We start from the raw sequence: 16,600 nt of genomic DNA, 5'->3' as shown, positions 1-16,600 counted from the left end.
TGCTCACCACTACATCTCGCCAGTGCTGAACACTGGTCTGGGACCAGGCAAGTAGCCCGGTCAACACTGTACAAGGAATGATGAAGTGTGAATGCCTGGTACCTAAGCTTTTCCACCTCTTATTTTTCTTTTAGAATTGTTTTCAAAATATTGTTTTCTTTCTCAGCTGTGGGTGGGTGCAGAATTCCAGACAGTAACCTCCAGTGGACTCTTAATGACAATCAAGGGTCCATTTCTTAAAGGAAACTGAAAATGACATGATTTTTATATTTGGCATTTAGAGCCAAAGCAAAACAGAAAGCAAGGTATTTACCAAGAAGCAGTGTCCGTGGTAATTCCTGTAGAGCCGCTTGCCAGCAGGGCAGCTCTAGAACTTGGGTAATTTCAAATGGAAACCATAGTGACTTTCACAAAGGGAATCATTTGTATTTATGTTCAAATTATATTTAAACCTGCTTTCCAATGTGCACACTGAAGAGGAGTGTGGGCATCTGTATAAATTGTTATTTCTTTAATCTTCCTGTGGCATTGGGACTGTGAGTGCTGATCCTGAATTTACTTGTAAAGTTGTTGGGGAAAAATTGCATAACTTAAAAGAAGTCAACATATTTTAAATCTATCTTGAAAAACCTTTAAAATATTTTAAAAGAAACAAGTTGTCCTTTTTCAGCCAGAATTGAGATGGAATATAAAACAGCAAAATCTTCTGAACTGTAATGATGATCCTGGAAAGAAAAAAAATTCCTCATATGTCTGTAAATGGTTGTTCTTTTAGATTAAATAGTCATGATGCCAGAGAGCCCTCACCTCTCTTTCCCCTGTGATGACAGGAAAAAAAAATAGCAAATATATGGTACTTGGAGATTTAACACCCTAAATAAGCCTATTGCTAAGTTTAATTTGAGCAAGTTGTTACTCTTGCCTTATCTTTACATAGTCTAGAAGAATGCTTCAGTATATTATCTGTGTATAAACAACAAAAATACAAACTAAAAACAACTAAAACCATTTACAATATTAAAGAGACTGTAGGTGTATATAATAAAGTTGCCCCAGAAGTATTTCAATGTATACATAAGGGACTAGCACAACAAATTGACTTTGTTTTCATGGCTGACTCACTCCCAAGCCTCCAAGCTCCTCCAGGGCGGAGGCCTTGCCTCATTATTCAGAAAATACTTGGTGTTAGTAGAGGCTCAAAAAATGTTTGCTGGCTGTGGCTGACTCCAGCAGATGAGAACAACCCAAAAAGAATAAACACTGGCTTGAGCTAGTTGTCAGAAGGCCAAGGTTCTAGCTCTCCCTTGGTCACTGACTAGTTATTTTTTTTTCCTTTGAGACAGGATTTCACTCCTCTCGCCCAGGCTGGAGTGCAGTAGTGCGATCTTGGCTCACTGCAACATCCTCCCCTCAGTCCCCCTCCCTAGGCTCAAGTGATTCTCCTGCCTTAGCCTCCCAAGTTGCTGGGACTACAGGTGGGCATCACTGTGCCCAGCTAATTTTTTGTATTTTTTTGTAGAGACAAGGTTTCATCATGTTGCCCAGGCTGGTCCTGAACACCTGGGCTCAAGTGATCTGCTCACCTCAGCCTCCCAAAGTGCTGGGATTACAAGCGTGAGCCACCGTGCCCAACCTAGTTATCTTCAATACAATGATTAATCACTCTGAAGCTCAGTTTTTTCATTTGTAAAACTACCAAGGTTGGAGTGAGTAGCTGCTAAAAGTTATTTCTATGATTTATTATTCAGACAACATGAACTTTACCTTGCATCAAATAGATTGAAACATGTCTATTAAATAATGTACATATATGACACATAGTTACTCATGGTGAATATTACCATTAAAACAAGTTAAGAAAAAGGTTATAAATATGTGAAACATTTTTGTTGTTGTTGTTTAATAATCTACCCAACTGGAGAGAAGCAACCAGGATAAAAGTAAAGAAGAAAACCAGCTCCCCTCTGAAACCCCAAGGCCCCAACAGCCACTCACACCCACCCTTCCTTATACACACACTTCATAGTTGTGCATACCCTAAGCACCCAGCCAAAATATTCCAACTTACAATGAGATGCTTTCCGTAAATACACACAGCCACTGTCACTGTTAAGTGAAACAGGTTCTCTTCTGCTGCTTGGTGATTTAAAAAAGCTTTTAGACATACTCTAGGTGTCTCCAGTTGCATGATCTCCTATATAATATTTGCAGAATACTCTGAGAAATCAAATTTCAAAGCTGGAAGAGACCTTAGAGATCACCGTTTATAGATGAGGAAATAAGCAATTTGCCTGATCTCCAGCTGTATTATAAATGCCCACCTGGGAGCTTCTGCTTTACCCAATTTGACTTAAAGAGAAAATAGAAAAGTGAGATGTTAACAGGTATGCCCCTGTGCCTTCAGGGGAGAGGAACAGGGACCCCATTCTATTACCAAAGGAAATATATTTTCAGAGAAACAGTATTTCTGGAAAGTAAATGAGTCTAAAAGGATCTGGTAGATGAACTCCAGCTGATAAGCCATTGTCACTGTGGTCTGAAAGGTTGGCAGAAATATTTCCTAACAAATACAATATACATAATTGCTACTTAAGCATTTAAGGATGTTTTAGTTTATTTTTTGATGGGATTTCTGAGCATTTCTCCTGACGAAGGGAATTCTAACTGCAAGAGATGCCCAGAAACACACTATGACTAAACGCCAGTGGCCTGGCTGACAACTAACTAGACTTCCTCCTTCTGTGATTCTGGAGAGAAGCTTACCTTGAGTCAAGCTGGGACACCCTAAACTTATAACACAGTGAAGTTAGAAAGATCTTACTGGTAGACACCTGTGCAAGCTCCACTCTTAACCTACAGCTGAATCAGCCAAAGGTGTGTAGCGTTCAAATCACACAGATAATAACAATAACGAAAACTTATATTTACACTTCCTATGTGTCAGGCACTGTTAATTTGTTTAATCCACACTAACAACCATATGAAATTGGTAGATACTATTACCTCCAATTTTAAGTAATGTATCAGTTGGCTTTAGCTTTATAAAAACCATCCCAGGCTGGGTGTGTTGGTTTAAGCCTGTAATCCCAGCACTTTGAGAGGCCAATGTGGGCAGATCACTTAAGGTCAGGAGTTCAAGACAAGCCTGGCCAACATGGTGAAACTCTGTCTCTACTAAAAATACAAAACTTAGCTGGGCATGGTGGTGCATGCCTGTAGTCCCAGCTACTCAGGAGGCTGAGGCCAGGAAATTTCTTAAACCCAGGAGGCAAAGGTTGCAGTGAGCTGAGATCGCACCAATGCACTGCAGTTTGGGCGACAGAAGCAAGACTCTGTCTCAAAATAAACAAATAAATAAATAAAAGCATCAGGAGAGAGTGAAACCACCATCTGCAAACACATTTAAAGTTTCCGATTGAGTTGTGTTTCCTATTGTCCTATTGGCCAAAGCAGGTCATGTGATCAAGACCAGTGTCAATAGGTCATGGGATACCCCAGGACAGGATTACCGGGAGGCATGAGCCAATCAGGGGCTATTATTGAAACAAGCTATCAAGGATAAAGAAACTGAAACCAAAGAAAATAACAGAACAGGCCTAATACCTCAAGGAAATGAAATAGATATCTGAGTTTAGGTGGATAAAGATGTAAAGACTGAAGTAGATTCTTAGGAATAGGGTTCTTCGGAATAAAATCCGTAACCCTCAAAAACAAGTGGAGATTTTACACAGATAAACCACTCTTGAGAAGTCATTAACCTTAATAAGAGAAATCCTCTTAGGGCATGGGCTGTAAAGAAATTAACCAGAAGTCTGCATCATTTGGGGATTTGGCTATTCCTTAGCCAGGAAAGAGATGAAAAATTCAGTCCGTTGCAGAGATCCTGTTTATGACTAATGCTTAATTCTCAGGTTCCTGGTGGGGAACCTGAGCTCTTGGATAACCCAATCCGTGTCTCCTGACCCAACTCCAATAGAGTACAAGATTAGCAAGATGTGGGGGATTTTTGTGTGTGTGTGAAAAAAAAAATTTATAAATTTTACTTTTTTATTTTTGCCTTTTCATTCAAGTTTTTTAAATACCGTTACTTTTAACCTGGACATCCCAGTTTCCTTCTCTGCCTTGCTAAAAATAATCTTGTCCAGAGTCAGACTCCCAAGAGTCTAGAATGAGCTGTGAAGTCCATCTGCTTTTCTTTGTCTAAAGTGTTTTCACTCGCTCGTTAAATATAAATTTCCCTACAAACTATGGACTGAAATTTCTGGTTCTGGTGGCACTAGACTTTAAGGCTGCAGCATTTTGATTCCTTTAAGTCTAATTTGTGAACTTTTCAATATCACATTCAAGGGCAAGACTACAAACTATCTTAAGCCCTTCCTGGAAAACCTATTCGCATGTTGATTGTTTTGGAATGGCCTGGAGGATGCTGCAGCCTGCAAGTACCAGATCACACATATGCGACTGTAAAAAGGAAGCCTGGAAGAATTTACTTTAATAATCATATAAATCAACAAAAATATTGAGACTGTTTGAGAACTTATTGCTCTTCCTTGTGGGATCAGCATAATACGGAATGTGAATGAATCAATTAAAGTTAATATGAGAGGCTAGAGTAGCTTTCTATTTCCTCAGAAAATGGTGGTAGAGAGAATGCCTGCTCTTTTCATTGCTATCCAAGAATTTCCAAGAAATGTTTCCCCTTAATGCTTGAGAGGTAAAGATGGGCAGAGAGTTTATTACTAAACCTACAGAAACTCCGGCAGAAGGATTCCAGACACAAAGACAGAAGTAGAGATGGATTCTTGGGCCTCAGAGAAATGAGCAGATGCTTGAATTGCCTGAGTTAGATTTTCCAAATTCCTCTGCGAAATCGGCAAATAGAAACAACTTTGTGCTCCCGGCATTTTGAAGTGCAGGATACAGCTTTATATATGACTGAGGACAAAGATACCTTGAATTGTACATAGGATCCCCAGGGAAAAGATTTAGTGCCTTCCTTTCTCTATCATTGTCCTTTTTTGTGGCGTACATTCTTTTGTCTTTGCTAACGACAGCATAGAAACTGACTAGTCTAACAGAATGTAAGAAGACAATTGGCTGTGTCTCAATAAAAGGAGGCAAGTACATCTTCCTGATGAAAACATTCTTGAAAAATCCATTTAGCCCCATCTTAGCATCTCCTCTCAAGATGTCCTTAAAGTGAGTTGTCCAAGATACAATCCTTATAACCACTCAACAGTAATTTATTTTATAGAAAACAAAAATCGTGTCCACTTACTTGAAGGCAAGAGAAAGAGCAGGCTGTTAAAGATGGTCATTTGGACAGTGAGTTTGTATTCAGATGGCTTTTGTATGTGGGGGTTGGGGTGCTCTGCACTCTAAACTTAATGGAGGGGTTTTGTGGGAGATTTGACTTCCCAGGAACATATTAAAGGATGGTGTGGGCAGGGGAAACTGATTCAGAGATACCTTGTGAAGGAAAGTGGAGGGATCAGGCTGAGTCTCCCAAAAAGGGCAGAGAAAATGGCAACTGTTTCCCCCTGGCCCAGATTCCCAGGTATATTATAGGCTTTGGTCACTGTTTCTGGAAAGAGAGGTGAAACATGAGTGGACTTTTCTTTAGATTGTCTATCATCTAAAGTATAGCTTTACTGACAGTGAAGAGGGGTTGTAAAAGCTTTCATTTATCCTTGAAATACCTACTGAGCAAGGAACTATGGAAAACAAAGTCCAGCCCAGACAAATTCTGTGCTCGTCAAGATTATAGCATGACACAGTAAAAATGCTTATGTTAGAAAGTGAGCTCATACTGCACACAGAGAAATAACATGGAAGTGGAACAGTGGGAAAACTTATTTCCAGCTGGAAATGACCTCTAAGATGGGTTTTATGGGACAAGTAGACACATAGAAGTAGGGAAGCAAAACACAGAAAGAAAAAAGATTGGAGACAAAGGCTCACAAATGGAAAACCTCCAGGCATGTATGAGGAACAGCTGCTAGTTTGGTTAAGCAGAGGAGAAAGCTGGATGTAGTCCATGAGAATTTCCCTAAAAATGGGAAATAAAGCACATTTCATCTCCAGTCTGTCTGTGGTTAAAGCTTTCTAAACACATTGAAACTACTGCTTAATATAATAGTTTACAGCAAAAATCCTTTTGAATTTGGAGAAGTGCAAGATGTCTCGCTCATATTCCAAATCCTTTCTGCGAATTTCCCAATAAACAGACATAAGTTACTGTCTTCCACAGCAGGGATTCTCAACCTCGGCACTATGGACATTATGAACCGAATAATTCTTTGTTGGAAGGTGCTGTCCTGTGCATTGTAGTATGTCTAGCAGCATCCCTGGCCTCTAATAAAAGTCAGTAGCACCCCACTCCAGGTACAACAATCAACAATGTCTCTAGACATTGCTAAATGTCCCCCAGAGAACAAAACTGCCCCCAGTGGTGAACCTATGGTCTACACTGAGTCAGTGTTTCAGATGGTTGTTCTCCTTGCATAGATGAAGACAGCTAAGTAGGAACTTAAGAAAAAAAAAAAAAAAAAGCCCTTCTATATTCCAAATGCATGGACTCTCTGCATAGAGAATAATTTAGCTCTTTTTATTTCTAACTACCATTTGATGCCACTGTGTTACTTAGCATACAGGAAAAATGGACATGGGAGTCCAGCCATGTATAAATGTGTGCTGCCACTTATCTGGGACTTTTAGAATCATCACATACTCCTGATTTTCTTCAGAACTCCTTAAATCACTTAGGAAGACTTTGCCTTGGAGTATTTTTAAATAAAAATAGCAAGTTAACTGCTTTTTCCATGCAATACACAATTCAAATTTCAACACTATCAAAGATTACTAGGTCAAGATCATTGGGTAATAATCTCACCTTTGGCATGAAATAGCAAAAGGGAGAGAAGAAGGGAGAACTGAAATAGATGGGCTTTAAAGGCCTTTGAACTCTGAATTTTTAGTTCAGTTATTTTGCTGGAACACCAGAAAAATCAAGAATAAAACAAACAATTTTTATTGTATCAGCCTGATAAAAACTTTTATAAGAAAAATGATTCTTTTATATACCCCCCTCAATTTTTTTTCCAAAAATGAATAATATATGTAGGAATACCTAGAATATGTTAAAAGTGTGGAATGTATGTTTCATTGTGAACGACACTGTGAAATCTTTAGATGAGGAACTAGTGCTGTCAAAGTAGAACAACATTTTTTAAAAGTTGCACTAATGGTCAAAAATTATTACTACTTTAAAGTATTATATTTGTCTATAAGTTACTTGGGAAATTTATAAATAAGTATAAAGCAATTCATCTCATAATTTTATGTAATTATTTCTGTATTTTTTATCCTAAAATGAAAATGTTTCTGGAGAGTATTGGAATACATGATGTAGTACCACTATTAGCGCTAGATAACAACAGTGCTATTATCGAACACGTGTTGGTTGCAAATGCATCTGTATAAATAAATCAAATCCAGGTAGCATTCTTTTATTCTGAAAATTCCTATCCTTAAGATCAAAGAAGTCTATAGGAGAAAGGGACCATGGAAACATTTGTATATGACTAACAGACACTGATTAATGATAAATTCCTGGTATAGTCCATTTTTGTACTCTAAAGTTTCTAAAATCAAAGGTCTCTTTTCTTGACGATTTGTTTTCTAACATCTTTTAGCATCTTAAGTAAATATATTGATAATTGAATCTGTTCCTTCAAAGAGTTTAACTCCATGATACACTAATTTTTTTAAATAGTGACTTGGGTAGGGAGAGACATGAAACCATCAGTCTTTCTCCTAGTTTTATTACGTTCAGAGTTACTCTATTTTACTCTAAACAAGAGCATTTAATTAGTTAACATTAATAGGGTTTCTCCCGTACTACGATGTAGGGAATTTGCAATATTGTGAAAAAGCATCTTCTTCCTCTGGGCCAGATGGCAAAAAGATTTTTTCTCATGCCAACTCCAGAAGTTGACCTAGATTGTGGTGTTAGGAACCATGAAGCTATCATAGGGATTAGCAGGAAATAGTGTTGGTAGTAATTAGGGCACGAATGCTGTGTTTGCCAACCTCACGACAGATTGCACCTTTTTCTCCCTGGAGTGGGTTCTGAAAGATTAGTAGAAGTTTATTGTAAAGAGCGCGGCACTCTAGACAGAGGAATAGCGTGTGCTAAAGCTTGAACCTATATTAGGATGTGCAATGTTTGGAAAACAGCTACCCAGATAGGACTTTGGATAAAGTTTACTAAGAAAGGCACTGGATGAGAGAAATCAGGCAGCTGAGGATGACGATAAAATAAATAGAGGTATAGGTCATGAGCATTTATTGTGCAGGACTGCAGCAAATTTTAGGCACAATAAACTCCCTTGGGCATAGCTAAAAAGAAATGGAGTGTTTTTGTGCAATAGTTTCCATAAATATATCATGCATACATTACCAATTTCCAAATACGTAAATGCTCACAAACCCATCTCTTACTCGAAGAAATTCTATAAACTGACCTAGACACAGAGATGAATTCATGCAACTAATCTCAAGTAAGGAGCTAATATATATAAATATATATATAAATCTATTATATATAAAAGACTATTTTTAGAGCAGATTTAGGTTAACAGAAAAATTACAAAGAAGGTAAAGAGAGAGTTCCCACATACCACCCTGCAGATACACAAGGCTTCTCCTGTTATTAACATCTTGCCTCAACGTGGTACATTTGTTACCACTGAGGAGCCAATATTCTTACATTATTAAAGTCCATAGTTATATTGGGGTTCACTCTTTCTGTTGTACAGTTCTACGAGTTTTGACAAACGTGTAATGTCCTGTGTCCACCGTTACAGAATCATACAGAATGGTGTTGCCGCCTTAAAAAGTCCTTGTGTTCCACCTATTCATCCCTTCCTTTCGCCCCCTAAACTGTTGGCAAACACTGATCCTACTATCTCCAGTTTTGCCTTTTCTAGAATGTCATATAGTTGGAATCACGCAGTATGTAGCTTTTTCAGACTGACCTCTTTCATTTGGCAATATGCATTTAAGGTTCCTTCGTGTCCTTTTGTAGCTTGATAGCTCATTTCTTTTTAATCACTAAATAATATTCCATTACATGGATGTATCACAGTTTATTCATTCACAGATTGAAAGACAACTTGGTATTTCCAGCTTTGAACAAATATGAATAAAGCTGCTACAAACATTTGTGTGCAGGTTTTTGTGTGGACATAAGTTTTTGTTCATTTGAATAAGTATAATGTTGTATCATTTGAAAAGCTTGTGGTTACCATTGTAAAAAACTGCCAGACTGTCTTCCAAAGTGTCTGTACCATTTTGCATATCTATCAGCAATGAATGAGAATTCCTGCTTGTCGCTCCACATCCTTTCCAACGTTCAGTGTTTTCAATGTTTTTTTAAAACTTTAGCTATTCTAATAGGTATATAATGATATCTTGTTTTAATGTGCAATTCTCTAAGCACATATATTAATAATCTTACCATCTGTTTATCTTCATCGATGACGTATCTGTTCAAATCTTTTGCTCATTTTGTAATTAGGTTATTTTCTTATCATTGAATGTTAACAGTTCTTTGTATATTTTGGATACAAATCCCTTTTTCAGAATATGTTTTGCAAATATTTTTTCCTGTGGCTTGTCTTTTCATTCTCTTAACAGTGACTTCCTCAGAGCAAAAGGTTTTAGTTTTAATAAAGTCCAATTGATCAATTTTTCTTTTCACAGATCATACTTTGGTCACCTAAATTTTCTTATCTTTTAGAAGCTGTATAGTTTCACAGTTTACATTTAGTTCTATAATCCATTTTGAGTTAATTTTTGTGAAAAATGTAAGGTCTGTTTACAGACTCATTTATTTGCATGCAGATATTGTTATACCAGCACCCATTTGTTAAAAAGACTATCCCTTCTCCTCTGACTTGCCTTTGCTCCTTTGTTAAAGATCAGTTTCCTATATTTGTGTCAGTCTCTTTCTGGGCTATCCTGTTTCACTGCTTTATTTCTTTACGCTTCCATTGATACCACACTGTCTTCATCACCGCGGTGGTAGTAATCAAGGATAGTGTCAGTTTTCAAAAACTTGATTCTTCCACTTCAATATTGTGTTGGCTATTCCGGTCTTTTGCGCTCCATATACACTTTAGAATCAGTTTGTCAATATCCATAAAATAACTTGCCGGAATTTTGAATGGGATAGTATTGAATCTGTAGATCAAATTGGGAAGAATAGATATCTTACTAATATTAAGTCTCCCTATCCATAAATGTGGAACATCTTATTTCATTCAGATATTCTTTTATTTCCTTCATCATAGCTTTATAGTTTTTCTCACATAAATCTTGTACATATTTTGTTAGGTTTACACCTAAGGTTTTTGTTGTTGTCATTGTTTTTGTTGTTTTGTTGGCACAAATGTAAATGGGCTTATGTTTTTAATAATTTCAAATTCTGATTGTTCATTGCTATATATAGGAAAGCAATTGACTTTTTGTAAAACTTTGTATCCGGCAACATTGTCATAATCACCTATTTAAAAAAACAAAACTTAATCAATTCTTTGAGATTTTTATACATAGATAATCATATCATTTGTGAACAAAGATAGTTTTTTATTTATTCTTTCCCAATCGTCTTTTATTATTCTTGTTTTATTGCATTAGCTAAGACTTCCAGTGTGATGCTGAATAGGCATGGTAAGAAGGAACATCCTTGTCTTGTTCCTGATCTTAGGGGGAAAGCATCTAGTTTCTTACCATTATGTCAGCTATAGGTTTTCTATGTTCTTTATCCCATTAAGGAAATTCCCTTCCGTTCCTAGTTTTTATCATGAGTGAGTGTCGTATTTTGTCAAATGTGTTTTCTGCACTTCCTATTGATATAGTCACATTTTTCTTTAGCTAACTGATGTGATTACATTGATTTCTGAAAGTTGAACCAACTTTGTATACCTAGAATAAATCTCTATTGGCTGTAGTGTGTAATTAATTGTTTTTATACATTGTTGAATGCAATTTGCTAATATTTTGTTGAGAATTATTGTATCTGTTCATGAGATATACTGGCCTATAACTTTTCTTCATAGTAGTTGTCTTTGCCGAATTTAGTATTGGGTAATGCTGGTCTCACCCGATTAGTTAGGAAGTATTATCTCTTCTATTTTCTGGAAAAGACTGTAGAACATTGATGTCATTTCTTCTTTAAATGTTTGGTAGAATCCACTAGTAAAACTAAACTATTTGAGCTTGGTGCTTTCTGCTCTGAAAGGTTACTGTTGATTTAATTTCTTTAACAGATCTAGGGATATTTAATTATCTGCCTATTAATTACACCTGCCACTGTAATGATCTCTTATTTCTCCTGTGTGAGCTTTGGCCAATGATATTTTGAAGTATTATTTATTTCCATTAGGATTAAGTAAATATTCAAGATGATGACTACTATGAATTATTCAAGTCATAAAGAAGTCCTTGCATATTAGGAGTTAGAAAAAATTTACCTTTGCTACCAGTAAAGGTTCTAATAAATTTGATTGCATATATTTAATCTACTCAAAAACTAAGTTCAGATTTGATTGCTGAAAGAGGCATAGAAATTTATTTTAAATTGACAATGCCAAACAGAGCAACAAATTAATGAAACATCAACAACAAACAGTGAGAGGCTTTTCAAGTTTTCTTACAAACCCTTTTAAGATCAGAGAACATTTTTTCCCCAAAAAATTTCAAAGGAAGAGTCAGAGCCAAAGCATTTTGAAAAGAAAAAGAGTTTACTTGCAAAGGCTCAAGGGAGTCAGACTTCAGAAAAACTGGATAAGCAAGTGAAAAATATAACAGGTATTTAAAGAAAAATATAAAGAAGATTACCATGATTACTAAGTTTGCATTAATTTGTTCATGGAGAAAAAACAAAATCTTTTATCACATGATGATCACATCCAGAAAGATCTTGCAACATGAGCTAAATAAAAGTCAAGAATAAAATGGTGTTTGCTGGGGATCTGGGAATATAAGAAATATTCAATGTTTCATTATTTTGGGACCAGAAATTGACAGGGTAACGCTGTCTTAGGGTACAAGGTGCTTCATCATGATGGAAACAGGGCATGACTTGTGCTTTGCTTCCAGAAGCATAAAGCAAATGTCACTACTACAAAATATAGATAGGATATTTCTTATAACTCTATTCACTGTTATAAGTAAATAAAAATCCAAAGTCAAATCATAGACTCTCAATTACCATGGTTTTTACACATTTCTACCATCCCTTCCTGATGCACCGTATTGAGCCATACTGAGCTATATTTTTCTACTTCACAACTTTTCACTTACTTACGGGAAGACAGCTATTGTCCCCCACACCATCCTAATGTGGGCAAGAGGACCACTTGGCCCTCATATATTTAACGCTCTTGACTCTCATATATTTAACATTCATAATTATGTATTGCCTAAATACTCACTGTTGTAGTCACTGAAATGCCTGTGAAATAATTTTAAAAACTATAATTACAAAAGAAAGCCTATTTCTAGTAATGGTGATGGAAATTAATTAAGAGAAAATATAGACATTTATAAAAGTGTGATGCTTCTCAATGACAAAATATGATTTATGAAACAAATGGCTAAAATCCTAAATCTTTTGCATGTTTGTACTCAGGAATTCTCTCTCTGGTGAGATGTGGCAGCTTTTTCCTTCCCCTCCCTCTCACTCCTCCCCATCTCCCTTCTTCCATTCCTTCCTTTTACATTTTAAAGTAAAGTAAATGAGGATGGGAAGACCTATACATACAAACCCATACATGTACCTATACCTCATCTTCTTAAAAGGATTTTAAACTCTGATTCTTCTTCCATTATGTTCACCATCCCTCCTTAAAAGTTTAGCTTTAAGGGATAAATGTCAGTGTCCAAATGTCCAAAAATCTAACATAATATCTCATAATTATGATTGATTGATAGGTACTTGATGCTAGGAGAACTAAGAGATTTGACAGTGATAGCTGAGAAAATGTCCCGATATACAATTTTGACAGTACATGTAGGATACTCAAAAGGAATTAAGCCAATTCAGGTTATAATTCTTTCTAGTTATGAACAATATATTCCTGTTAACATAATCTAGAAGGTAAGCATGGGCTTTTAAAGGGGCATAGAAAAAAAAAATGACCAAATCCACTGAGAACAACTTGGTGATAACATTTTCTCTTTTTCATTTCAAAGGTGTCCTTGAATGGCCATTTTGGACAAAACTGGTTGTGGTAGCCATTGGCTTCACAGGAGGTCTTGTCTTCATGTACGTACAGTGTAAAGTCTACGTTCAGTTGTGGCGCAGGCTGAAGGCCTACAACCGTGTGATCTTTGTACAAAATTGCCCAGACACTGCCAAAAAACTGGAGAAGAACTTCTCATGCAATGTAAACACAGACATCAAAGATGCTGTGGTAGTGCCTGTACCACAAACAGGTACAAATTCACTGCCATCTGCAGAGGGTGGCCCCCCTGAAGTTGTATCAGTTTGATGGAACCTGTTGGGAGTTTCTTCACTGAAGAGTATCTTTCTAGCCCTCAGCCACTACAAATGACAGAAGTGATCTTGAATTATTTACTCCCTTCAGCTCCTCCTTTCTCCTACTGACACATTTTTCCTGACTTTGTTCAAAGAGGAAAGGAGAAAAACACACCAAATGCCCAGGAGCCCATGAAGTAAGAGCGTAAAGTATGATATGGAAATGTGAAGTCTGTAAGGGAAAGAAAGATTTCTAAGACAATTAAGAGCTACTGGGGCAATGAATGCTTTTAGGCAGTAATCAAAGATTAAATGGACCCATGATACTCTTCACAGTAACAGGGGAAAAGTTCAAGAATACAGACTTGAATTGCAGTGTGTATTACTTCTAGGGCCTTGTAATGTTAACTGTCTCATCTGGAAATAACTAACAAACATATTTGGTTTTAAGCCTGAAATTGTCTGCATTATCCCTAAGTCACATTGGAACTGAACTTGGAGGATGCATATTTTGATATGCTTTGACAGCTAACAGATTTTTATGGTTTAGTGGAGTCTGGTTATTTGGACAGATGCATGTTTTTTAAATAGATGCAATATACATTTGAAGACATTGCTATTTGGAATTATGTTTAAGTCATGCAAAAGATTTTCAGAAAAATGTTCGGATATAATTAGCTCTGTTAAATACCCACAGAACTCAGTTATCAGGTCTTATATTTTTATCTGGTTCCTCTAATACAGTGCTGTCCAATAGAAACACAACAGCCACAAATGCAGGCCACAGATGCAAATATTTAACTAACTTCCTAGCAGTCCCATTTTAAAAAGTAAAAATAAATGTTAAAATGAATTTTGATTTTTTTAAAAAGTTAACACTATATGTTATTTCAACATGTCATCAATATAAAAAATTGATTGATAGTTTACATCTGTTTCTTGAACCAAGTTTTCAAAATCCAGTTGGTAATTTAAAAGCACACTTCAACTTGAATTAACTATATTGGCTAGCACAGCTGTAAAATTAGAGAGAGACTAAGCTTCTGCTTTATTTAACAGTTGAATACTTCAAAACAGTTTAATTCATTCTTTTATTTCAACGTCTCACAAAAGTTGTTAGTTATGATTTTTAAAAGCATTAAATTAAGTGTCCTCATTTTAAAGTCAGATGAAGTTCACATCTCTAAAGGGTAAAAATCCAAAAGTATAGAAAGATAAAACAATCTGCCTGTAGCAAAGTTGTGAAATTGTTACTATGAAGTACTTACAATAGGGGAATAAAATTACCTATTTTTGTTATTAAATCAAATGTGTAAGGCTTATGTCATCCATATGAGGTGTCAACTTGACAGATGATGAGTAATTATGACTAAGAATCTAGCCCTTACTTTTAAAAGCTGACAGGATTTCCCTTGCTCAGTTAGAAAGCAAAAATATTCAACAGATTCTGTGATAAGTAATTAATTGTTTAGGTTTGACAGTTGATTATTGTGTTCTTTGCATATTCATGTAAAACTGATGTGTGAAAGACATTGCAGTGAGCTAGATTAATGATGATTATTAATGATGATTACAGATACAGTAGCCTGTCAAAGAAAGACGTCCTACATTAAAAAAGGTGACTTATTTTTGTTAGCTGTCATTATTTATTAACGTGAAAAGGCAATGATGGCCATAAGAACCAAAGCATGAGTATCACATTGCACAAATCTGGGTATCACATGGATGCACTTTGTAATTATTATCAGTGTGCTTGTTCTTCACAGATCATAGGAAAAAGGAAAAAACAAAACAAAAACAAACCTTTAAATGAGGAGAAAGATGGTATGAATATTAGTAGTGGCTGACACTGAGTCCAAATAGTCTTGATTCCTAGAAATAAACAAAAGGTAAACAATGTTAATTTTGTGTGTGTGTATGGCGTGTGTGTATTCATGTATATATGCGGGGAAAATGTTAAGGTATTCAGTCAGGAAACAAAAGGTTTAAAACTCATCTTTCTTAAAACTTGTAAGCACAGGGAAAACAAAGTTGAGGTAACTAAACTGAACCAAAAATTCTGTATAAATAAGGACATGAAAGTAATGTTTTAAAAAACATGTGGACCTTAAACAAACTGTATATTAAATTCCTCTTAAATGCCTATTTTAAATATTTAAGATAAATACATTTATGAATAACAAATCTGTGGGTGATTTAACCATGGCACCATATCCAAGGGATTAACCTTAATGCAATTTTCCTGTTAATTGTCCTAAGCTTTTTACTAATCCATTTTCCCTGTGGGTTAGTAATGGCAACATGCTGCTTACAGATATTCCCGGGGAAAAACATCTAGACACCAGCAAACAAAGAAATGTTGATTTCTCTTTTGTTTGCTCTGAAAGTAAAATAATTATTTACTTTAATTAACATGGAAAATATTGTTTGTTTAAATTGTGTACGAACCTAAACAAGATAGATAGGTTGCAGGGCTGATTTCACAGTGGAGGATGATGACTGGCTAAAATAAAGCCTCATTTATTAAGGGCTACACTTAACACTAAGAAAACATTTCTAGAATAAAAAGCAAAGGTAAGCATTATTGTATTAATAGTAAAAGAGGACATGGGATTTTAAAACTATACCTAAATTCTTGCAATTAACTTTTATGGGCTTGGACATTGTTGAAATGAGAAAATAATATAGCTTCCTGGCAGGTTAAAAGTCAACACTTGATTTTGCTATTCTTCTGACTTTTTGAAACCCTGAAGTTCTGAATTTCAAGCTTTTAAGAAGCTTTTCAGCAATGGTTGTTTATGGTTCAAACATCTGCAATAACTACCTGCATTTAAAATCTAATGTTGATTATTTTCTTTTTACATTCTGTGTGGCAATGGAACATTTGCCCTTTCAAACAATAAAACGATTTAGCTTTGTGGCAGTGCTTTTTTGTAGACTGACTGACTATACCCTTCAAAAAGAAAAACTGCTCTACAGAATGCAAATTTTGAGGCATGTTTACCTGCTCATGGAAGAAATAAAATGGAATTGAAAAAAAAGGACTAAAATTGA

General features: G+C 35.8%; 1 protein-coding gene across 9 annotated transcripts in view; it reads left to right on the top strand.

Moving 5' to 3' along the window:
• Positions 1–15,861, top strand: part of MARCHF1 (membrane associated ring-CH-type finger 1) — an 857,900-nt gene extending 842,039 nt beyond the window's left edge. For 8 of the 9 annotated variants that reach the window (XM_054553351.2, XM_054553349.2, XM_054553352.2 and 5 more), the window contains one exon: positions 13,261–15,861. In XM_054553351.2, coding sequence (XP_054409326.1) covers positions 13,261–13,559 — 299 coding nt within the window. In that variant the 3' untranslated portion in view covers positions 13,560–15,861. 9 annotated transcript variants of the gene reach the window in all.
• Positions 15,862–16,600: the final 739 nt, after the last annotated feature.

The sequence above is a fragment of the Pongo abelii genome, chromosome 3, assembly GCF_028885655.2.
Source record: "Pongo abelii isolate AG06213 chromosome 3, NHGRI_mPonAbe1-v2.0_pri, whole genome shotgun sequence".
Taxonomy (NCBI): domain Eukaryota; kingdom Metazoa; phylum Chordata; class Mammalia; order Primates; family Hominidae; genus Pongo; species Pongo abelii.
Note: the sequence above shows the minus strand (reverse complement) of the source record. Positions and strands in the feature narration are given on the sequence as shown.